This window comes from Rhinolophus sinicus, linkage group LG03, assembly GCF_036562045.2.
Source record: "Rhinolophus sinicus isolate RSC01 linkage group LG03, ASM3656204v1, whole genome shotgun sequence".
Classification (NCBI taxonomy): domain Eukaryota; kingdom Metazoa; phylum Chordata; class Mammalia; order Chiroptera; family Rhinolophidae; genus Rhinolophus; species Rhinolophus sinicus.
This window is the reverse complement of record NC_133753.1, coordinates 83,355,469-83,380,433: the sequence shown is the minus strand read 5'-3', so window position 1 is coordinate 83,380,433 and position 24,965 is coordinate 83,355,469. Positions and strand designations below refer to the sequence as shown.

The window sequence follows — 24,965 nt, the reverse complement described above, 5'->3', positions numbered from 1 at the left end:
TGTGAGGCACTTTTCACACTGAGTAGACGTAGTGAGCTATTTGGTATAATAACAATTTCTCATTCAATTAGGTGCTTATATAGCATCTTTTTGTTGGGAATTAGTGGCGGTAAAAAGGATGTGAATGATACCCAAAAAAATGTGAAAGAGAAAATTGTGATTCATTCTTTGCATGCAGATACTATATGACATATGCAGGGCATATCCAGGTTGGTACCCCCTAAGAAATAACATGGCAAAAACACTATTCTGTGGTTATTTATACTTTTTCTGCCTTTTTGTTTTTAACAAGCATTTCTGTTTCTAAATGTAAAGACTTGGATTCTAAACGGTGTATTAGGAATATGCACTATTTACAATGCACAATCCTGTAAAAAGCAATAGTGTACTCTTTCACTGGTGAAGCAATTCACTAGGGGTAATATGCAAGAGCCAATGAAGGTCGAGGAGTGAAAAGAAGGGAAACTTACCAGAAGCTATGAAGATGTCCTTTTTTGTTCGACATGTTTTGAGGTACCTGCAGACTTTCTCCTCCTCTGCAAGTTGCCATCACTCACAGACTCAGATAAAGGAGTGGGCTTGATGGCCACATTTGCACAATAACTCCATCCCCTGGGTATAGCTAAGTGAGCCAGTGGGGCACAGCTGACTCCCAAGGAATTTTAACTTGAGGTGGTTTTGAAGTGAGAGAATCAACAGGAAACAGATGACACTCTCCAATTAGCATAATTTGAAGAGATTTTATAAATGGATTTATTACAAAGGTAGGTATGGGCAGGGTGTAAGGAAATCAGCAGGAAGAACTCAGGATTCTGAGGCCACCAGCCGAGGAGGCAAAGTTGTCACTACCTCTAAGCACAAAGGCATGTGTGAAGGAAAAGGTTACCAAAACTTGAAAGATGAAAGTCACGAAGAGAGGGCTCCTTAGAGGAGCAGTGAGCTTCTGTTGACAGAGGAAACCTCCCAGGAAGGAACCAGATAAATAAATACCACAAACTCATTTTTTTCCCTTCCTCCTGTCACTTGCCAGGGCTTGTCACTGACCAAATCGAACTGGAAGGCATAGAACATAGGAGTCTTTTGACAAAATCAATTCAGATCACCTCTTAGGGCAGCAAACAGGGTAGAAAAGGGTAGAGAGTAGATGTGAAGGAGCAAATGAAAGCTATCTGGCACACATGGTGGCAGAAAAGAGTAGGAGATTGTAGGTACCTGGTTTGTGTTCTATTGCTCCAAGGATGGGTGGCTCTATCTGAGTCAGTGCTGTCGGAGAGCAAGAATCCTGAGTAACCAGAAGGAACTGGTCTACTGAGAGAACACAGAGAGGCAGAGACACAGTATGGTGTTGATCCTTGGATCAGTTAAGTCAAATCTAGCTGCAGTAACAAATGAAACTTTATATTTCATTGGTTTACCCCAATAAAATATACTCATGTAATAGTCCAATGTGAGTATTACTAGATGGTAGGAGCTCTTCCTCAGTGTGTGATTTAGAGACCCAGGCTCCTTCCATCTTGTGACTCTGCACCCACTAGAGCATCCTTCTTTGCAGGTGATGCAGATTTGATGGAAGATGTAAGATTTGACCTTGATGTAAGATGTGTCTTGCACAGTACATCTTGTAGGTGGAACAACAGAGAGAATGGAGAAGGCATACTCACTTTTTTTTGACATGGAAAGAGTTATGCAATTTATTGAGTGGGAAAATAGACTGTAAAGCATACTTTTTAAAAGCCTCAGTCTGGAAGTGACACACATCACTTCACTTAGATTCCGTTGAAAAGAACTAGTCATATTATCTACACCTAGATGTACAGGGGGCTGGGGATGTACTCACTATCTGGCTTTGTAGAGTCTTCGAGCATCAACTTCACGCAATAGAAAAGGAAGCAGGAGGTTTTAGGTGGACAGTTTGTTACATCCACCATAGTCGATGATGGATTCCCCTGTCCTACCCCCAAGTCCCAGGAGACTTCATTACACCTCCTTGTGACACACAGTCTCTGTACTAACCACCCCCCCCATGTGTATTACCTTGAGACATGTCAGTTCTAGCAACCAAAGCCCTTGGTGAAACCATGCTTATTTAGGATAAGTATTGCAATGTAACAAAAAACTCATCTGCTTATGCCTCAAATTTTTATAATACTTAAACTTGGAATTTTTAAGAAATATTTCATCTTGTTTATATCTAAAAGTATGGTACCTTTAACTGTATACTGGTTTATCTGTGGCAAATTTTTTCTTAAGTCATAAAAACTTTCAGAAATTGTTTAACTTTTTAATTCTCTTGATAGTTAGCTGAAACTCAACCTGGCACAAGTAATATTACTAAAAATAAATGTATCTACTGGAACCAATCTTCAATGCAGAAAGTTCTCTTGATATTGAGTGTTTAAAGTTGTGAATACACTAACTTCACCATTGAAAATACTAATTTCTCCCAACCCCTTTATTCTAAATTGTCTACATTCAAGGAAATGAAAAAATAAGGACTACCTGCCAACAATCCTACAAATTATATCAACATTTTTTAAAGACACAATTCAAAGTATGGAATTGCAGCTGTCCCATGATTTCTGCCAGAATTTGACCTAATACACATGAGTAGGGGTGGGCTTAGCAGTTCCAAAAGTATTTGTACTGAGAAGTAGAATCCTTCACAGTGGTGTTTCTCTCTCTCTCTCTCTCTCTCTCTCTCTCTCTCTCTCTCTCTCTCTCTTTCTGTCTCTCTCTCTCTTTCTCTCTTCCTCTCTTCCTCTCTCCCTCTCCTCCCCCAAAAAGGATAGTGCAATACCACCAGAACCAACAGAAAAACCACAGTAATTTGGTCAGAATTCTGAAAATATGTAGATTTTTTTCAAAAGTCATTTTCATACTTTTCTGAAATTTTAAAACTAAACATACATCCATGAGAATCTAAACAACAGACACTTACCACACAGCCCATAGTACAGACATGGAAAACAAACACATACAAAAACATGGAAGGGCATTTTATTTACAAAAACAAGCACAAACGGAATACACAAAACAAATAGGGAAAGAGAATGGAGACGGAAAAAGGAATCGTTACGGCTGGCATCAGCTGTGCTTTGTGTTATCTTCATCCTCATCCTGAGTTTTAAATTAATTCTTGTTCAGCTCCCAGGAGCCACAGGACTCTTTATTGAGCTCTTGCAATGGAGAGGTCCCAAAGGGATAGGAGCACATGGCAGCAGGGCCATCCTCCCACCAGGAGGAAAGGCTGCAGCCCCCTCAGGTGTGCTACCCGCACAGGAGCACAGAGCAGAGGGGAGAGAACGCCAGACGAAAGTAGAGGCTGTCTGCCTCTTCCCTCCTCTCAGAACAGCTCATTCTCAGGGAAAGTTCAAATGCAGCCAGAGGCCACTTATCTCAGAACCTCAACTCTCTGGCACGGAACTGGAAAAAAACAAAAAAAAAACAAAACACATGCAAAAATGGTGTGTGAACAACAAAAATAGATGTTCAAAGGCCAGGCACTGATGTTCATGGACCTGACTCGTACTATGGCCCCTCAGGCCCTCACTAAGAGTCACCACGAAGCTCTGTTATCTGGTCCTCAGTTCACTGCTGGTTTTCAGTGGCAAATTAAAGGTCACAGGAGGAATGCAGGAGAGAAAGAGTGGGAGGAAAAGAGGGGAGCAGGGAGAGTGGCCTAGGGGCATATGGAACAAAACCATACCGGGAAAACAAAGAACCAGAAAACATTATGAGGCCATTAGTTATGGAGTGGCTGCCTAAGCCTGGCCAGGCCTGAGGAGATCACTGTGGAACAGCACAGCAGGTTAATTCCCACTCAGAAGGTCCCTGCCAACCTCAGGCTCTACAGAAATGCTACGTTGGGTTCCCTGTGTACTACTTAAGAAGGCAAGCAAGAATATGATAAATCTAGGAAGCCTTGCCTGTTATTAATGGTTTCATGCTACCTGTTTGTCTCCTATTAGAATACAAACTTCTGTAAGAGGGTTGTTGGTTAAGCAGAGTGTAAACCCTAAGTGCCCCGTACAGGCTAGACATTCAATACATGTTAGTTGGCTTGATTTCTCTGTAAATTTCACTGTTTCAGAACACTATTTGTTCTTTTATACTCACTGATAAGGTTTTACTTGTGAAGGCAGGGACTAAATCTCCACATGCTTAAATGGAATCTTCACATTTAGATTTGATGGTTAATTGAATGAGAGTGCGCAGTTTCATTGGACTTCACTGGAATTCGCCCAGCAAAAGTTTGAAGGAGAAGGTTTAAATCTTATATACTCACTAGAAATTTCTCACTTGGGTCTCATTTTATTTTATTTTTTTACGGAGAGCGCAGCTCACAGTGACCCATGAGGGGATCAAACCGGCAACCTTGGTGTTATCAGCACCATGATCCAACCAACTGAGCTAACCAGCCACCCCCTTGGCCACCCCTTTGGGTCTCATTTTAGATAAATGTATTATATTTAGTTTTTAAGATTTTAGGGAACCTAGATTAATCAAGATATCCAATTATCTGCATCTTAATTTGTAGAATAGAGGTGTTTTTTTTAACGTAATTGTTTTGTAAAATGCAAAGTTGCATTTATGTAAAAGCTGCTAGTTGGAGTAAGATCAGCATTTTATAAAATTAAATGACTTGAACTGTCTTGTAGTGCTTTGCTACCTGCCAAAGTACCCACCTGTAATTCTGCCAAAAATATTAGTTGTTTTTTATTAAACATTTGGTTAATTACTGAAGCATAGTTTCCTGTACAAGTTCTGTAGACAAGTTAAGCCTGCTCCTGCATGGGAATAATTCATGCATCTCTTCTGTTGCCAGTTTTTAAGTGATGTCTAATTATTTTTAGCATGTTATTTGATGATAATAATGAAAACACACCCTTCCACTGGGGCTCTTTTGAGCGTGGGTTGACATAATGGAATATTCATTATTGAAACATCTAGTTGAGAGAAAGAGAGGGAGGGAGGGAGGGAAAGAGGGTGGGAAGGAGGAGAGAGAGAGAGAGAGAGAGAGAATTATAAAGCTCATTAGTTGATGAGCCTTGACAGTGTTTCCCAGTCACACAGTAGGTACTTAAACTTTTAGAAAAAAATAGAATATGTGTTAGCTAAATATAGAAAGATATTTGGAGATGGGAGAATCCAGAATGTATCAGATCAGTTGTCTACAATGAGAGGGCTGAAAGGAATCACTTGATGTCTTTTGCTCTTCAGGTAGGATGGCATCTAAATTCTTATACAAAGATGACCATCCCACCTCCCTAGGAAGAGACTTCTCTCCATCCAGAGTCTATACTCTGATCGTGAAGGATCAAATTAAATGAAAACAATAGGTATATCTCTGAAACCTGGCTCTTCCCAGCAGTTAATTCAGGGCTGATGTTTTTACAATTCCAGAGATAAATCTCAAAGATTATTGGGTGATGTGCAAGTAACATCATTCTCTTTTTGAAAACTGAAAAGTCTTGGTTCATGGAACCAACTTTACTGAACTAGAGAGACAAATTTATAGCACCACTGAGAGACTTCGGGGAAACCTATTCCCTCTAGAATAATGCCTTTTTAGCTCCAAGCTCTACTTTTCCTTATTTTCTTTTTCAAGTGATTTTAACCCTACAAATATAAAAACTGTGAAACTAAGGGGTACCCTGAGATGAGATCATATGTGTAAAACTGCTCTCCATGTTAAAAGTTATCTACAACTAAGCAGGATGATTACCATTTCTTTGTCATTTGGGGGATCCTGTCCACCTATGAAATGCTTTTGAAAACTATGTTCACATTTGAAACTGAGAACAACTCACCCAAATCCTGGTAACATATGAGGTAAATCTTAGTATAAAGATAAAAACATTCCTTGAAATTTTCCTCCACTGTGACAAACTTAAGCACGTTTTCTTCCTTATTAGCCAAGTTTATTTATCTCCATTCTCCAAATTTCTTTCTAGCATAAGCATTTATGCTTATGAATGCAAAGAAACAACTCACTCTTTTAATCTTTCTTTGACATTATTGAAAAGTGTCCTTCCTTATTAGTGCTAAAAAAAAAAAAAAAAAAAAAAAAACATAAAATAGGCACATTTGATCAGTTAAAATAAAAATGCAGTGGTATATTAGGTCTTCAGAGACTCTGTATTTTCTGACATCTCCCTCACTGGGACCCTGGATTATGGTCTCCAGTGCATAATTAGTTTCCTGAAGTGGCACAGTTCCCAGGGCTAGTAAGGTTCTGGTAGGTTTGAGTGCTTTTAAATTCCCTGTTCTGGGAATCTTTCATGGAGGCCAGAAACTAAGAAGTTTAGTCTTCTCCTGAGCAATGAGCTGAGGTTCAACAGGTAAGAACGATATTGTGTGGTCCTCTGTCACCAGACAGTAGGTGCTACTGGTGAATGCTAGGACCCAAGGAGAAAGGTGAAGCGGATCAGAGAGAGAAAGGTTAGCTAACGTTTCTTTTTTGGGGGGGTGGGGGATGTCCACTTTTTAAAACTATTTTGGGAATATGGATACACCACGTACTTGTCATTACTATTATAATTTTAATATTTGTTTGATGAAGTTGATGTAGCTGTCTCTCTTCTCATTACCTTGATAATGGGTTTTACTTCCAATCTGCAATCCATCCTTCCCTCGTTACCCCATACAAGTTGGTTTCATGCTGATAAACCACTGTAATGGCCTATTTTCCAATGCACTTGGGAATATGTAGGTAGGTGCATCTGAGTGGGAAGTCATTTGTTGGCATGAAATATAAATGTAATTAAATATATGTATACTAACACATACGTATATTCAAAGAGTAGCAGCACTATAATCTAATATTAAGCCTAGTTTTATAATGTGACATGTATTTCACAAAGCAAAATGTCTGAAAGTCATGCTAGTCAAGCTTTTGTTTAATTGAGACCAGTTTATGTTCAGAGCATTTTAATTATACAGCTATGTCAATTAGCCTATTTTATTACTTGTGGTTTAGCAGTATTAGATTTAGGTTGCAATCTCTAATGATCATTTGTCTCTGACTTGTTAACTAGTATGTTGTCATTAAAATAAATTTTAGAATTATATTGTCAGTACACTTAATTATTATCCCATAAGTAATATAAACAACTGAAAGAACTTGTGCCAGATGGTAGAATAAACTCTCTTATCATGATTCATTTTACAATGTCAAATTTTACTGAGATTCTAAGTACTGGAAATACCACATGTCTTATAATTGTGTAAGATGTACAAAGCTAGATCTGTTTCATCACAACCAAGAGTCAGAGACACATAGGTAAATGTTTATTGTACCAAGATTTGTGGTTGGCAAAAATGATGACCCATTTATAGGATATTTAAGTGTACTGTTAAAGTATGAATTGTAAAATGTGCAGAATATCAGATGTTAAATTTCCTTGGCTTGTGAAAGGAGACTGCAATTAGATGTGTCTAGGATCAGAGGAAATTACTTAAAGTGTAATCAGGCTATCTGGGTTGATCTGATATTTCAGAGAGATAACATTTTTGAGGCTGTTTTAAAAAACGTGTTCAAAATTATACAGCACAGATTTCCCTTGCTTTTGTGGCCTTGCCAAGACGTTGTTAGTTTATCTGTAGTAATTATCTTGGCTGACTGAGCGCTCCAGGTTACATATTTCTTCAAATTATAAACTGTTTTATAATCACATAGAGAAATTTATTGGCCTTCTTTACAATATCATAAATGCTCAGCCAAAGCATAGCCCAGCCCACCTAGCCCACCTACACCCAGTAAAGACATTCAGATTTTACACAGGCAAAGGACTTTTTTTTTTAACCAGGTATAGGTTTCTATTTCTTTTATAAGGAGACTCTCCTAGGAACATGACTGAGCAACAATCAGGAAAAGTATCTTTCTTGTCCCTGAATTTTTAGAATAATTTGATAAACAGCCAAATATGTATGAGTGTAGCTTTTGAACTTCAGTCAGTGATCATTGCTGGGAGAAAGCCAAACTCAAGACGCTTGTGTATTTGTTAGCGTTGTTTTAGGGTGTTAATTGATGCCAGGCCCAGACTGTGAACCCAGAAAGCAAAGGCAATGCTTAAATCGCAGGTGAGCCAAGTTCCTAGAATCTCTCTTTAATATTTGTATTCTGCCTTATTTCATAAGTATCACTTACATCTCCCTGCCCTCCCCACCCCCCAACCTGTTTGTTCCCTTCTAGATGGTAAGAGCTGAGGTTTATTCATCTCCGGGTGCCCAAAACTCTTAATCTAGCCCCTTGTGCAAGTGGGGAATCTCAGGAAATGTTGAGACAGAAATCTGCGTCTAGAACTATAAACCACACCCTTCCAACATGATTAAAGGACTCTTGTGCTCGTCGTTGCTGAGGCAGTGTTATGTGGATTAGTATTATACTCTGAAGTAAAACAAAATACCCATAGCTAACTTCTCCCCTTCCCCCGCCCCCCCAATTACCATTCACAATCACTAGGCACTGAAAATTGGACCAATAAAGCTATGGGCAGGAGAAATGTGATAATGAAGCCTTTCTTTCTAACACTTGCTAAAGAAAACTAGCAGGGTCATCTCCAAAAGCGCAGCTTCACCTCCTCCCATCTCAGTGGACTTTCTGCAGGGATGATAAATGCAGAGGCCCTACCCGTCTTCGGGTCAGAGGTTGGCCTCTCGTGGGAAGAGAGTAGTTCCTCTCTCGTGGCAGCCTCACTAGAAGGTGATTTTTTCAGAGCTCAAGAAACAAATATATGTGGTGGGAATTTATGGTGGGAAGTTTTCTAAAGATGTACTTTCTAGGGCCTTTTCCCAAAGTTTGTCAGGTAGGTGTATACTCCTCAATTTCAAAACCTTGGATGTGTCTTTGCATGTTGAGTGTTACTTTGGCCATGTTCAACCAACCAGTGAGAAAACAAACATACTTCTTAGGAGTAGCATCTTATTTCGGTAAGATAGGCTAATTACAGTGAATTAAAATCTTTATTTAATCTTTCTACAGTTATCCTTTTAATGTGTTCTGTAATTGCAAACCTTTAGTCTGTTAATCTCTGATTCATTAGTGGGTTTCTTAAGTGTTCATTAAGGAGCACTTGTAACATTCTGGTAATTACTAATAATCTTTGTTCATACCACATTTACCGAGATCTCTGCAGGGAGTTTCATTAGGCTCATCACTACTTATTGTCAGTGTACAATTTTTATTAGGAGTCTCCTCCACCCCTATAAAATATGGAGTTTGGGGTTTTACAAAACAAAATGAAAATGTCTCTCTTCTCTCTCACAGCTAACAAACTCAAATATTAAGTCTGCGTGTCGCTGTCCCTTCCAAGTCAAAGTGTCCTCTTATGCCTGCTGTCCCCTTTTACTGCTGAGCAGAAAGGCAACGAGAGATTAAGTTACAGATCTCATCAGTTTATGCTATTTATTGGTGGCAACACTGGAATCATAACTGGTGGCTCCTAATCTGTGTTTCCATTCCCCAAAATGCTTCACCTATTTTGACACAAAGGTGTAATTTTTATGAAGCTAGGTGCATTATGACAACACAAAATTCCACTCAGGAATCAAAATGCCACTTAGGACTGCCTTGGGGTGTAAGGGACCCCTGCATCCCCACCACAAACAAAACCAAATATTCCTACCTCCCCTTTGATAGCTGCAATCCCTTTTACAGGGATAAGTTCTGAGAGAGAGTGTATCAAATTAAAAGCCACAAAAAGGATAAATGGTTCATGCAAATGCTTTTCTGAGCTCAGGACTAAACCGGGGAAAGTAGGAGAGAGCACAAGAATACTATTGAACAGGTAAATGATCTGGAAATGATGCTAGAAATAAATTTCATCAATCTCACCGCTTTGCTCAGGATTGGTATCAGTACCAAAAGGGATGGCTTGGACTGGCTTTTGTCCCCTCCCCCCAACTCTCCATCCGTTCCCTACCCTAAAGCACCACAAGTAAACCTATGATCTAAGTAAAAAGTAGAGTGTGTGCTATGCAAATATAGCTTCAGGACAAATGTCATCACCTACCCTAATCTGATTTTTGCGTCTCAATTTCTGCCCTTCATATAAGGATATAAATTACATATACATGTATAAATATGTGTGCATGCACACTTGTGCGTGTAGATCCTGAAGCTTCCACTCCTTAGAATAGACTTCATCAGCCATCAGTATTTTTAAAGAAGATGATAGATGTGAAATTACTTTGGAAATAAAGGCACTACATAAATTTCAGGTTTGGGGATTTTTCAAACAACCTCATCCTACAGCGTTTAAGGCAGCAAAGCTGTTTTATTTCTTACAGACATGTCTGTCTTACAGCCAAATCTTAAGAAGTGCTCAGACAAGCTGAACGCCTAAAGCAGCATTTCTAACAGTGCTGAGAATCAACAACAGACTAGTTTAAAATTTGGTATCACTGCCTAAGCACACAGTTTAAGTCAGTGGAAAATGCTGCAGTCATGGTTCTTGACCAGTTTAGAGAAAAATATTTTAGTGAGTGAGATCATTCTTTGACTTTGAAAACTATGCTTGTGCATTTGTTTGTGAATATAGAGCAGCCCTTTCTTGCCCTGTAACTCACTTCATATTTATAGTGTGGCAGATCATAGGGCAGTTAGTTCCCTTCCATTTGTGGGGGTGTGCCATACTGGGGTCCCTAGCGATTGCTGGCTTCTGAGCAATGGAGTGTAGGCTCTGAGCCACACTCCTTTCCCTTCGTTTCATTCTGACTGGATGTTAGGCATTGACTATTTCTCGAGTCTTATAGTCCATTGTCCAGTTTGCCAGTTTGGCCGCAAGTTTTCCTTCTAATAAAAGAAGTTACTCAGATGGAGATTCCAGATGTGCCTAAGCCACTTTTATTAGGACAATGGAAAGGTCCAACCTTATTTTTCTAAACGCAATCAAAAGTAGTGTGGCTTTGCCTTTGTAATTTTACAAAGAGTTGTATTATGTAACTGGAAAATTGTCTCCCCAAGCATAGAGAGAATTTGTTAGCACAGAATGCAGCTTGGAAAATGCTCATGTAAAACTTCAATCCATGAGAGAAACCTTTCAAGTTGCTGAAATGTAGTGGAGAGGAAGAAGGAAATTGCTGTTTTACATGATTGACCAAAATGCACTATAATTATATATATCAACTTGAAACAGATCCCTTAGAAGAACTGATAACTCTGTGATCAGAATAAGTCATGTGTAGTGGAACTAAATACTGCATGTACTTTCTCTGCAAAGCATAGACACACGGTATATGAGATGCGCAATAGAATTGACAGCTATTCTTGCCTTAGCCTGTTTAATGGGACCTCCAGCTGCTTAAGTAGAGTAAAGAATGGTGGGGAGGCCTTACTGTGGGATTAGTATTTACCATGCCTGCCCATCCTCTTGCATTGCTCTACAACCCAGTTGTGGATTTTCCTCATGTAATGCTATTTTGATGTAGCCGCTCCTGTTTGTAATTAACAGAGCGTCACTCATCAGTCAACTTCTAAGTGGAACACTCCTCAGGGATTCCACTGACTATCCTTGTTGCTTGCTCTAAAATGGGTGGGTAAAGTTTAATCACAGATCTTTAGCTCAAAGATATCCTTCTTATTTTCCATGTTCCCTCCATTGTCTCTACATCACACTATTTTCTGTCAGCCACAGTCTACCCATAGATACAAGGTCAACTCCAATAAGATTGAAACTAGTATTTATTCGGTATCAATAAAACTCCTTGGCTGACATCTGATACTCTGAAACACTATTCCTAAACATTATTCCTTGCATATTGTAATTATCTGTATGCATCTTCACCTAACGATAAGGTTTTTAAAGAGTGGGATTATGCCTTACTTCTCTGTAATGCCCCAAATAGTGGAGTACCTAATACATAGTTAGTGGTCAAGAACTCTCACATTAACTGAATGAATAGTGGATAGGAAATATCAACTGTCAGATTCTGAAAACAGAAAGAAATTGCAGCTAGTGAATGAAGTGCCTAGACTTCTAATAGCCAGGTTAGATAACTAGTGAATTGTGAAATAACTATACTCTGTATTCATCTTTGCTTAAGCTGAGAAAAGACCCTCCTCACCCGAGCATGCGGACCTCATAGACAAAGCCAATGTCTCTAACTCAGGCATGAAAAGAGGGGCTAAGGTCGATTTTCTAGGCATTGGGGTGTACCTGCTCGAGTCCCTCTGCTGACTCTTTCACAGTCCTTTCTAGGACCAGAGTCACATAACTGGGAGATGACCATGCAGAGTTAGCTGAAGTACTTAGCTGAGGAACAGGAAAAGGTCGAATGATCTACATTGGATTTTGAGTTTATCTCATGAATACCCTCCTCTAACCCGCACCACCCAGCCTGAGAAACAGACTGCCACCAGCAGAGTTCTGTAACATCTGTACTGAAGGAAACTCGGGAGATTGGAAGTGGCCATGGTGGCGATGTTTCCTTTACTTCTCTTGAAAGGACAGCTTTTCCTCACTGGCATTTGTTTCTCTCATTTCCCCACCTGAAATGCTTCCTCCTGGCTTACTCTTTTCACCTCTCTGAATCCTACAGGACCAGCTCAAATCCCTTCTCCTTCCTGACCCTCCGCACAAGGCAGTAATTGCTCCCTCTAATGAACACCTGGGCAACTCGATGCCGATTCTACTTGAACTTTTGGATGGATATTTTTCTTCATATTGTTAATAATTTTTTTCTCATTTATTTACTTATTGTGCTTCTTGAGAGATAATGCCCTGGATTTTTGTAAAACCTGTAGCATCTTATTTCATATGGCAAATATTTTTAAAATACTTGGCAATTTGGGAGAAAAGCATCTAGAAAGGAATTTGGCAGAGGTTAATGAACTTAAAAATTATTACAGGTATTATGAGATAAATCTATGAGCATGTAATACTTTTTTAATATATAAAACTTTTAAATTATTTTCTTTAAAGAATAGTTAAAGAATAGAGCCTTGGACTTCCCAACTGGACATAAGAAAATGTTCCATACTCAGCAGTAAATATAGGTTACAAATATGCAAATGCAGAGATGGAGATTCTGTTATCTCATCTGCATGCAGAAGTCCAGAAATACCAAACATGATCCATCGCCGTGATGATCAAATCACATTCTTGATTCTAGACAGAACCACTAGCTGAGTCTTCACCCACCAAATGCACCTCTGGATCCAGACTAGTTTAAATGAGTTAGCTGTTCCGGTCCATTATCTTCTGATAAGCTTCATGCAATTTAAATTTTAGAGTTATAGTTCTTGCCTAGAAACTAACCTAAAAATGATCATGCTAATAGAGGTGTAAGTTTGACAAGCAAAACCACCATGAAAGTGAATATTTATGACATTCTAAACTTTGGTAATACTAGGTCTAGGGCTGTGGAATATTACTTACCGGGTTTAAGAGGATCGAGAGAGGCTCATATCGAGTGAATGTATCATTTGAAAAAAAAAAAAAAAACACATTTATTTAAAGAGGAAAAGGATTACCCAATAAGCGCACCCCTTTCATTACATTTGTGTTGCCTCCATTCATGTTCTGACATTATTATCTTCCTAGACTATCTACCTAGACTATTGTATTGCTTTCATGTTTTGCCCTCCATACTCCCATTCTAATCCACCCAATCAGGCAATAAATATGTTTTATGGATTTATATGTACCAAGCAGTCTGCTGGAAGACTTAACTCCCTCATTTCAGAAGAGCTACTTTCCTGCATAATCGCCTTCAACAACTCTCCACTTTATAAAATCAAATGTAAGCCAGCCTCCCTTTCCAGTCCTACCATGGTCTCATTCATATGCCCAACTGCTTCAATCAAAGTAAAATATTCACTCTTTTCTGTGATATATGTGTTAGTTTTCAGCATAATTCCCTGGGGCCTAAAACTATAAATTAAATCACTCTCAGAGGCAGAAGTTGTGTTCCTGTCATAAATCCCACAATCTGAGAAAAGCATCTCAAAGTAGACAATATTAGAGGTGCTTTTGAAAAGTTATTTTAAAAAATGCTTAGTAAAATTGTGGAGGAAAATACTTAAGGAAGAAGGGCCTCGATTCAGAATTGGGACAAGGAAGTTAAACTAAAGGAATAGTCAGACGAAAAAAAATCCAGAAACGGAGAACAACTGGGGAGTAGAGAAATGAGAGCACTTGTCATAAATCTCTTTAGAAACAACCCCAAGGTAAAATATAAAATGAATAAGTTAAGACCCTCATACTGGAAACTTCCATATTTTGAAGGTTAGAGTTCTGAGATGCATGGTCATACCCCCAAAAAAGAAGAAAAAAGAACTTAGCATTCAAAAATACGACCCATTTTATTGAGCACCAACTGTATGCTAAGTGTTGTACTTCTGTGAAGATCCAGGAACCAGGAACTACCATTAATGACCAAATCTGCTCCATCATGAAGTAGTGATAGTAAACCATATCACAGTACACCAGCTCTTGCTCTAAGCCAGAATAATTCCAAATTCACAATCAGGATCAAAGTGAAGCCATATTAGCTGCTCATTATTTTTAACCTTTGTATTAAATTACCATCAAGGAGCACTAATTAAGATAAGAAATAGAGCTACTTATTTGTTTCATATGCATCTTCAGATTTCTGAATTATACATTAAAGCAATTTATGGCATCTGTGTATGCTATTCACAAAAGAAAAAAGCATAAATGCCTCAAGGTGTATCTGCCTAGCTAAGAAACAGATGGGGGAAATAAAACTCTTTCTTCAGTTTCTGTTAAAGTCCAGAGAAATATAATAATTTTAAAATCTACTAAATAAGGTAAATATTATGTAAAGCAAACCAAATGAATAAAGTCTATAGCAAAAACCAGAATATTTTAGATTAATCTGAAAAAGCTGAATTTCTTAAAACTTTGAAAAATGAGAAAATCCATTTGGAAAAATCCTTAACTTAGAATTTTTTGGTTTTAGATTTTTATAAAATATAGTAACATACAATATTATATTAGTGTCATGTGTACATCATGTTATTCAACAGTATCTACCTGGCACTATGCATTGTTATTACCACATTATTGATTATATTTCCTATGCTAAAGAAGTGATCACCATGGTAAGTCCAGCAACTATCTGGCACTGTTACCACGTTATCACAATATTATTGACCGTATTTTCCACACTGTACATTATATCCCCATTAACTTGGATTTTTTTGTTTGTTTGTTTGATTTTGTTTCTAGGTTCCAAATTCAGAGATGTGCAACTGACCCAAACAGTTATAAAAGCTTAGGACACAGCTTTCGAATGATTTTCCGAACTGAAGGGTATGTATCGTTCTTCATATATAGACTCTATGTTGATGTAGGCATTTATTACTATATAACACATTTTCTCATTTTCAATGGGATATTTCCTAGTCTTATTAGGGGAAAATATTTAAAAGAGTGCTTCCCTACTTTTTTGTTTTTCCTGATAATATGATTGAAAAGTGAATATGTATACAATAGAAACTACCATGAAAAGGATATTAATAATCACTTCGATGACTACAGGACAATCTCTAATTTGTTAGAGAAGGCTTTTTAGACTTAATACAGGAACTATCTAAACATAACAGTTCTTTATTTTGATTCTTAACTATGGTGCCCAAATGTGTTTCTTGTTTGCATTTTGGTTTGTGAATATTCAGTTAAAACATATCTATGTCATAAATTGATGTGTCAAATTCATTATTCTATCTATTAGATGACCAAATAAGTAGAATATTTTAGTTATATAAGCTAAAATTGTCTTTGAAGTGTAGTTTTAGTTAAAGACTGTATTGAGTGTAATTTTCCAAAGGATCTTAGATTTGCTTTTTGAAGTTGTTTTCATAAGAGAATTGATTGAAAATAATAATTATACAAAAATGATAATAACAACTAGTACATATTTAGCCTCTACTATGTGTTAGAAATTCTTCTTATAACTCTGTGAGGTAAACTCTATTAGGACCCATTCCAGTTGGACAGATGAAGAAAGCAACACTTAGAGAAGTCTTGGCTGGTATTGGAACTGGGACTCAAATCCAGATTTACTTGACCCCAAAGCCCATACTCCTAACTGCTACAGTTCACTACCTCTCTTGGCGATTGTACTGTGGACACTGTTCTGCTAATTGCTTATTTCAGTTAAACATATATCATGGACATCTTTCCATGCTAGTATATTCTTTTTAACAACAGCATAGTAATTTATCTACATGCTACAATTTATTAAATTAACCCTTCTGTGGACTATTTGGTTATTTTCAGATTTTCACTATATAAATAACTGCAATAAATACTTAACCTATTTTTGCACATTTGTGTATATATATATATTTCTATAAAATAAGTTGCTAATTAAGGATTTAAAGGATCAGATATCTTCTAATTATCTTCCAAATTATCTTCTAAAAAGTATATAACAATTTTATACTGTTACTATTTGAGTTCTAATTTCTCCACACCCTCTCAAACACCGGACATTATCAATCATTATTTGGTATATCTGTCATTTACATGCATCGCTTGTTTATAATCTAATAGGTAAAAAATAAATCTTAATAATTAGTATTCCTTTGATGTAATTGGGTTGAGCATACTTTTGTATTATAAGTTGTATGAGCATACAACTTATAAGCATACTTATAAGTTGTATGAACATACTTTCATTATTTGCTTATTTGTGTCCTTTGCTCATTTCTCTTAACTTAGATATTTTTATTGATTTGTAGGAGCTTAGTATATTATTATAGATACTAATCCTTTGACTATTACATAGAATGCAAATATTTTTTACTAATTGTCATTTTGCTTACAACTATAATGTTTTATACCTTTGAATTTTTTGAAGATTGTGATTTTGTGATTATATCTATTTTCCTTGGTGATATCTGATCTTGATGTCACATTTAAAAAGGATGTCCTCTAATCCCAAGATTATAAACATTTTCTTCCGATACATTTTACATTTAAATCTTTAATCCATTTGAGAATTTTTTTTCATGCGCAGTGTGGTATAGAGGAATTATATTTTATTTTCAAATGGTTGTTCAATTGTCCAAACACTACTTGTTGAGAAATCCATCCTTTACTCATGAAATGGAAATGCTAGCTTATTCGCATATTAAATTCCCACACATACATCATCTAATTTTTCTATTCCGTTTCTCTATTTCCTATTCTGCCTCATTAGTTTATCTCTATGCCAGTATCCTACTGCTATAATTATTTTATCTTTAGAGTATTATGCGACTATGTAAAAATATGCCTGCAGCAGATAAAGTGTGAATTCTTTATCGTGGTGTGCAGAGCCCTTCCTAGCATGGCCCTCTTTCTTCTCCAGGCTCATTCCTTGTACACATGTCTGCTCTAAAAAGAGCAAATATTTGGTCTCTCATATTTTCATGGCTTTGCATGCTTGTCCCTATTTCTACAGGACCAACCCCCGAATCCACACAAGAAACTACCGCTCTTTATTTAAGGGTGCTCTCAAGTTTCACCCTCCCTGACCATCTTTTCTCTACCACATACTTTCTTTACCAATCTTTCTTTCTTTGTCTACATATGCTATATAAAATATAGCATGCATCACCCTAATTTATTGTGCTCATTTTTTTTTGTCTCCCCTCTCCCACCCCAAGAATGCATTCCCCTAAGGGCCATGTCTCAGTTAGCTCTGTATTCCTGAGGCCTGTGTTTGGCACTGAGGAGAGATCCTCAGTAAGTGCATACTGAACAAATGAGTCAATATCGTCACACCAACATCGTAATGATGCAAAATGAGGCAGAGATGATAATCATGCTGTAGACCACCCCCTCTGAAGTTGCAATAATGATCTTGATGCCTGATTAAATATTTTGAGGTCACCGAGTGATCAGCAAGTTTTTGCTGTTATGCTGGCGATGTGGTACCTAACTGCCATACATCGATAATATACCTCTTTTATAGCATTTGGGATTGAAATCATGTTCATTTTATGCAAAATATATATAAAGTAAATGAAATCATAGTGTATTATATAGTCAATAAAAATGTCTCTTTCCAGTAAAACAGTAGTGTCAATGTTGCCAAGTTCTGTAAGCTGTAACAGATCTCTCTGAATTGGATATGGGAGTTCCTTAGCCAGGCTCTTCATTTCGTGTGTGTTTTCGGAAGAATTTGATGTTTCTGCTTTGATATCAAGTAATGTAACAAACTTACAGTATGTGTGGTCCTTGCATAGTAAAATTGGCCTTTTCCTAGACTGTATGTATAATTGCTTCTAGAGCAAACTGACATACTTGCTGTAATGCCTTTAGATCTGGACATGTTAGCCAAAAGTCAGAGAACTCCAGTCTTAGAGATGGAAATATTTGTAAAAATATAAAAGAAAAAGCTGCCTGTTGTTTTTAATACAGAGTAAGAGCATTTCATAGCCTTAGATTAAAAAAGAAAGAGAGAAAAGAAAAACCTCTTCACACATACCATGTTGCATTTTTTTCCCCTAGTACAAAGCAGTTCCTTTTGATTTTCTTATTTAGTTTTTAAAGTACACTCTGCTTTCAGAGATGTTCTTCTCACTCAGTTGCATAGAGGCCAGTTTTGTCTGTGGCCTGCAAGGAGGGTAGCACGAGTTAATTTGACTATTAGCATATTTAGGAGAATTCATATCTCCTGGTTTTTCCTATCTCCCCCAAGTTAAAGGTTTTGAAAGCTAGACGTTTTCTGCTGTTTAAAAATGTTAAACTCTGTTAGTACACTTAGAATCTGCACAGATACCCATTTCCCCTCTGTAAGAAGGTGAGGTGGTAGTACTTATTATTGTTCTTCGAGATGCAATTCCCCACCTCTCTGCCCATAATTCACAAGTCTCCAAGAAACAATAATAGCTCAATCACCTGGGTCCAAAACGCTTACTGTTTCTAATACTCTTTTTCTTCCTAAAAGTATAGATACATTGTATTTTTATTAAAGACATTGTTCTTCAACCCAGCTTTACAGAGGTGAAATTAATTTGAATTTTCTAAAAAATGCCATCTAAATTCTGAGTAAGGATTTCTATAGTATGAAATCATCATAAAGGTTAGCTTTTACCAAAGAGGCCATCGCTTTTCTCTAACAGAGAAGAGAGAACTCAGAGGAAAGGAATTTGTCACTGTTGAGAGCGCCTCCACTGTCACTATGGTTCATCTTTCTCTGGTTTGATATAAATAAACTAACAGGTCCATTTACTGTAATTGTAAGCCCAGAAACACATAAACATTTAGCTTAGTTGATTAGATGCCTTTAAAACCAATCAGTTTTGTTCTGTACTCTTCCAACAAACAGCAGCTGATATCTCTATTTACAATGAGGTCAGGCATTGTGTCTCACTTCCGTTTACTTCAGAGTATCTCATGGATGGTTTTTCTAATCTCTTTTGTGCTTGTCATTCGTTTACAGGGAGTGCTTGAGATGTTCACAGATGGGGAAGGGGGTTATAAACTATGCTAATAAAAACCGGACTTCCCACTCCCTTACTCTTCTTCCTCTGAAAGAGCCTAGTGGCCATGTTTCCTAAAATAAAGAGGAAAAAAGTATTGCACAGAACTTAAGATATTCTGGTAACATAAGTGAAGAAAGACAAGAAACGAATATTTATTTTCTTCAGTGTACCAGGCCCTGTGCTGGGGACATTTTCCATATATTATGCTCAACACAACACTGTTCTCAACACAACACAGCATAATCATGTCTGTATGTTGTATGAGGTAACTGAAAAGCTGAGAAGTTAAATACCATGCCCAAAGTCACACAGGTATTACATTAGTGGTGTACTATGGTTTTTCCATTACACTATATCACCTTTCATTAAACACCAGATTTTGTTATTTACTAAATGAAAAGACAACGATGTGGAAGCAGTGGCTATCAATCCTAATTTTTAAATACCTTTGGTGTACACCTTCCCTCAAATCATATAGCAATTTAAAGTAACTTTTGTCTCTTCCTTCAGGTAAAGTCTGTAAGCTCTGAGAGACCAGTATGTGTTCAGTCAACCAGATCTTGTTCTCAACACCCTTATCCCATCCTTTGCAGATAGTTCCATGTTCTGATAAATTCATGGTTTTGTGTCAGTCTACTCTCGTCCTGCATGTTCCTTAGTTTTCTTCTGAGAAAAATTCCTGGGCATTGCTTTGCCCAAGGCAAATAACAAGGAAACAACTAGGTCAGATTAAACTTATGTTTCAAATGAGAAACATGTTGATTGCTGGTGCCTTCAGAAATATGGTATTCTTCAGAAAGTAGAAAGTATGTGGTGCATTTTGGGGAGCATTTGAACTGTGCTGTGTTTCACGATTTGTTTTCTGTAACCACTGATGCTGCCCCAAGTATCATCTTACAATCAGACCACTCGGTGATTATAATATTTTCTAGTTAAATGACATTTAAGGCCTTGTTTTATGAGCTCCAGCATAATTGGCTAATTTGGTAAACTCCAGATGTGTGAGATAATGCGCCACTCGTTTAAGTGCCTTTCAGACAGCATAAATGGCACTGCCCCAGGAGGTATAATCACTCCCTCTTGTTTTCATTAAGAAGGGGAATTAGTGGCTTGTGACACAGACAAAGGAAGTGGGGTGTCTACAGCTCAAAATCAACAACCTGGTAAGATTTGGACATTTTCTTTTTACAGGTGAATTCACTCCAAGATCTTTGCCTTAATTTGTTGTCTTAGTGGGTCTACTTTTTAAAAAGTGCCTTACGTAACCTAACATGGCCAGGTGATTTTGAACATCGCTCTGAAAATAGAAAGACCTACCCCCCTAGAAACTCCTCTGAGTAAAGTAGTCCCTGGAAACTGTCCCTCACTCTCACATGGAAGTGAGATGTATGGGGTTGAAGAGGCAATGGAGGAGCTCACTCTCCCCACAGTCAGGAATTTGGGTTATTTCAGCAATCAGCAGCTTCACCACCTACACCGACTTCCAACTTCTCAAGACCCCTGTCGTTGCTGCTGCTTTTTCTCTTTTTTTGCACCTCCTTCATCATCCAACGTAAACCAACTTGTCCACCCAGCATTGCCAAGCTAGGATGGGCAGGTGGTTCTTGGCATCACTGTTCCTTGGATCCTGGAACTGGTCCATCTTATCAGCCTATAGATCCAGTAGAGTTCACACACAGCTGTGTCGTGAGTCACTGTAGACTCACTGCCAATTAACTCATGCAGTTTTCACTCAGATGAGTTATTATAGAATGTTCCCCAGGTCCCTGAGCAGATACTCTGCAGTGCAAATCAAGTATATATAGTCACTGGGTGTTTGAAAGCCTGGTTTGCCCAAGTGCATTTATTCTTTGGTGGGTGCCATGTGCACTATGACATCGGTGATGAGTTTCCTGGTGCCTTGAGTACCTTCTCTTTCTTCCTTTTTGTTTTACCAAAGAAACCTTCTTCGTACCCCCTGGGCCTCCCTTGAGTGCTCCCTTGTTTTGTTTCCAGCTTTATCAAGATACAGTTGACATATAATATTGTGTAAGTCTACGGTGTACAATATGATGATTTAATACACACATATATACTGAGAAATGATTACCACAATAGGGTGAGTTAGCACTTCCATCACCTGACATAATTACCTTGTGTGTGTGTGTGTGTGTGTGTGTGTGTGTTAAGAACATTTAATACTCTCTTAGCAACTTTCAAGCATACAATACAGACAATATTGGTAACTATAGTCACCATGCTGTATATCAGATCGCTGCTCTTTTGTTTTTATGTCATGAGGAGGAGGAAAGCAGAAAGTCCCAGCTGCTTTTGTTTCCACACTACAGAGTTCAGCCATGGCCTGCCTGGGATTCTAAATGATGGCACAAGTGTCCTCTAAAGCTAGGAAAAGAAAGGACATCAGGAAAAAACATAATGCAGCAGGTGACAGCTTGGGAAAAAAAAAAAAAAAACTGCAGCAAATCTATCTGACAGGTCTTCTAAGTGATAGGCCCAGGTCCAGAATATGTATGACATCCAGTAGACTGAAGCTATTTTCTTCTTCCAAGTCTGCTGTTTTGGAAGGGGCGAAAATACCGTATTTTGCCATGTATAATGTGCTCCCGTGTATAATGCGCACCCACATTTTTGGCCCAAACTTTCAGGGAAAATAATCTTTCGTAATTTTTCAATTCAGATTTTTATTTGTTTACATTTAGTTACTTTTTTGTACTATAAAGGAATTTTAGCATTTATTTTTAACATATTATAGTACAAGAAATTGTATGTAACAAATAATTACAAAACACAAGAACAGACACAAAGTACAAGAAATTTTATGCACAGGTAACAAATTTATGATATTTACCCATCACAGAAGGCCAAGAACTCTTCTTCATCGTTGCAAGTTCATCATAAGTTCAACAAAACCAATTATCATATTCCAGGGTATTATTTTGCATGCAGATATCTTTATTGATTTCTAGAGTTACACTTTTAACTCGTAAGCATAAATAAAAAAACTAAAAACATTTATATAGATACAGAATTAGTACTACCCATGTCTAATGAGTATCCTTATTTTTCCCTCACAAATTTGGGCCAACAATTGTACATTATACATGGCAAAATACAGTAGATGATCTCATTTCAGACCTGGGCCTACTATTATTATTCTTGAATTATCTGTGTTCCTTTTAAAAATGGTTTATCAATGCTTTAGTATATTATACTCATAAATTTTCAGTCATAAAATATATGTATGTGTGTGTATATATATATATGTATGTGTGTGTGTGTGTGTGTATAATTGCTTTTCACAGAAAGGTTATGCTAGTTGCTAAGAACTTTAAACCAATTATTTAGCAATTAAAGGTTGAAAATGAAAAGATGAAGGGTAAAGAAGAAGAAGACTGAAGAAGCATAGACAGTAGCTTATTTCAATATTTTTTAAAAAGCCAGGCAGTTGAACCATTGGTACATTATTTGGCATTGCTATTTTACCAGATTATTTTACACCACTGCTAAGGCAAATAGTTGTTGATTTAAGCTGTATTGGATTGTGAAGTTGTCTGTACAATCGGAGTGGATAACAAATTTTCAGAGTGCTCAGATAGCAGCATCCTAAGTGATTCAATGTCCCAGAGTTCTGTTTCCTTTTCTAAATCAGAGGTCTTTTGTTCTGCCCACAGAGTGACCTTTAAAATGGTTTCAGCTCCTAGATTTCCCTCCTGTCATCACCCCAGATTGCTAGCTGACAGTCACACTCCGACTCCCCCAGCCTCTCACTAACAGCACTTTCTGAATTACTGACTGGCCTTTGGCAAGGATTTAACTGTTGCCAAAGAGTAAGTGAAAACGTTTGCAGTGATGTCAGCCCATCAGCAAGGCCTGATTAAGAGACCAAACACAGCCTCTCTCAGCTTTCAGTGCTGACAAGAAGGAAAAGAGGACCAGTTGTTTGGGTGGAAATAGTTGTTTCTCGGAAAGGTTTGTGTCTCAATTCAGAGCCTTGAACAGATATTCCCCATGTTTTATAGAGTGTTAATGGGAGGTGAGGGGATTCCATACTCAATGGGAGATGTCCCACTGGAAATGTTTTCAGGCCTTTATTTTAACTTATTCTGGATTTCTGATGGGCTAGAATCAGAGTCACCTCACGGGAAAAAAATAAATGTCTTTACCAAAAACAAAAATCCTTTTTTCAGTGGTGGTTTAACTGAAAATTTTCAGATGAGAATGAGAAGGAAAAATCTCCTATAAGCTCTTCTACCTTTTTCTAACTCTCTTAGAAAATAACTTGGGCATGATTTGAGATAGACAAGGTTAAAGGAGTTAATATTTTATCTTCATTGTTTATTTCATTTAGTATCTCTGACTTTGAGGAATTACATTAATTAATACACTCTCCTTTTGGTAGGAAGTCTATTCCTGCCCATATGCAAATCTGATCTCATTTTATTTTTCTCAGGAATAAAAAGGTCACATAAGAAGTTATAAGCACTGGCAAGATACATGCATACATACACATACACACATACATGTATTTTAAATTTAATTGGATTGCTTATGATTTAGGTTGCTACATTTTCTCTGTAAATCCCATGATGCCATTGGAGGAAAATCCATGAATGTTAATTATGATCAGCTTTTACTTAGTTCCTGCTTAGGAATCTGCTTAGTCACCCAGTTATACTGTTCTCATCACTGGTCCATGAATTTTTTGTCTAGTGTCATGACTTTAGCTTTACCTCTCCTTCAGGTCTTTCAGGTGATTTGAAACTGAAGGAAAAGAGAAAATTCAGACACTATTGTTATAAAAGTGATTATATTCAAACTGTTGTTACCATTTTGGTCCTTCTGTGAAATGCATCCACTGCATTACCTCACTTGATGCTCACAAGAATGCTGGCAGGTATGGAAGTGGGGAGTATGAGTTCTAGTTTTCTAGTAAGGAAACTGATAAAATGTTAAGGGACTTGCCCAGCATTTCACAGCTGGTATTTTTTGGGGCGGGAGTTTATACGAGGTCTTCTCTGTCCTCTACCATGCTCCCTACTCTATCAATAATTTAATAGTGGTATTAGTAATAATAGAAGCAACACCTGAGATTTACACTGTTCCCATTATGGATCCAAAGCATTGTCACATACCTCATCTTACTTGGCTGAATAGCATCCGAGGGAGGTAGGGAAATGACAATATGGTTGGTTACAGTCTACAAACTGGAAAAATTTCAGCAGAAAGGAGTTCAGTGAAATTCCCAGAATAACAGATTGGATTCTAAAATCAGCACTCAAGGAATACAAAGGTATAATTTTTTTAATGGCATCTTGGGCAAATGAAATTGGACTAAAAATATATCCTCAAGATATTCTATCTTGAGACCAAGATAGAGGCCCATGATCCTTAGGACAGAGCCAACTCCAAAAGGAACTTACAGGATACAGTTTAAGGTTAAGGCCCAAGGAAGGAACACAAACTCAGTTATTTGACCTTTTGTTTCCTTTGCCTAACTCAATGTGAGTATTGGGTAATAACC

The 24,965-nt window shown here is 37.5% G+C and overlaps 1 protein-coding gene across 2 annotated transcripts in view; it reads left to right on the top strand.

Moving 5' to 3' along the window:
* SLC25A21 (solute carrier family 25 member 21) overlaps positions 1-24,965 on the top strand; it is a 448,904-nt gene that overhangs the window by 313,250 nt on the left and 110,689 nt on the right. For both annotated transcript variants that reach the window (XM_074328168.1, XM_019749157.2), the window contains one exon: positions 15,195-15,278. In XM_074328168.1, the coding sequence (XP_074184269.1) occupies positions 15,195-15,278 (84 nt within the window). The remainder of the gene's footprint in view (positions 1-15,194; positions 15,279-24,965) is intronic.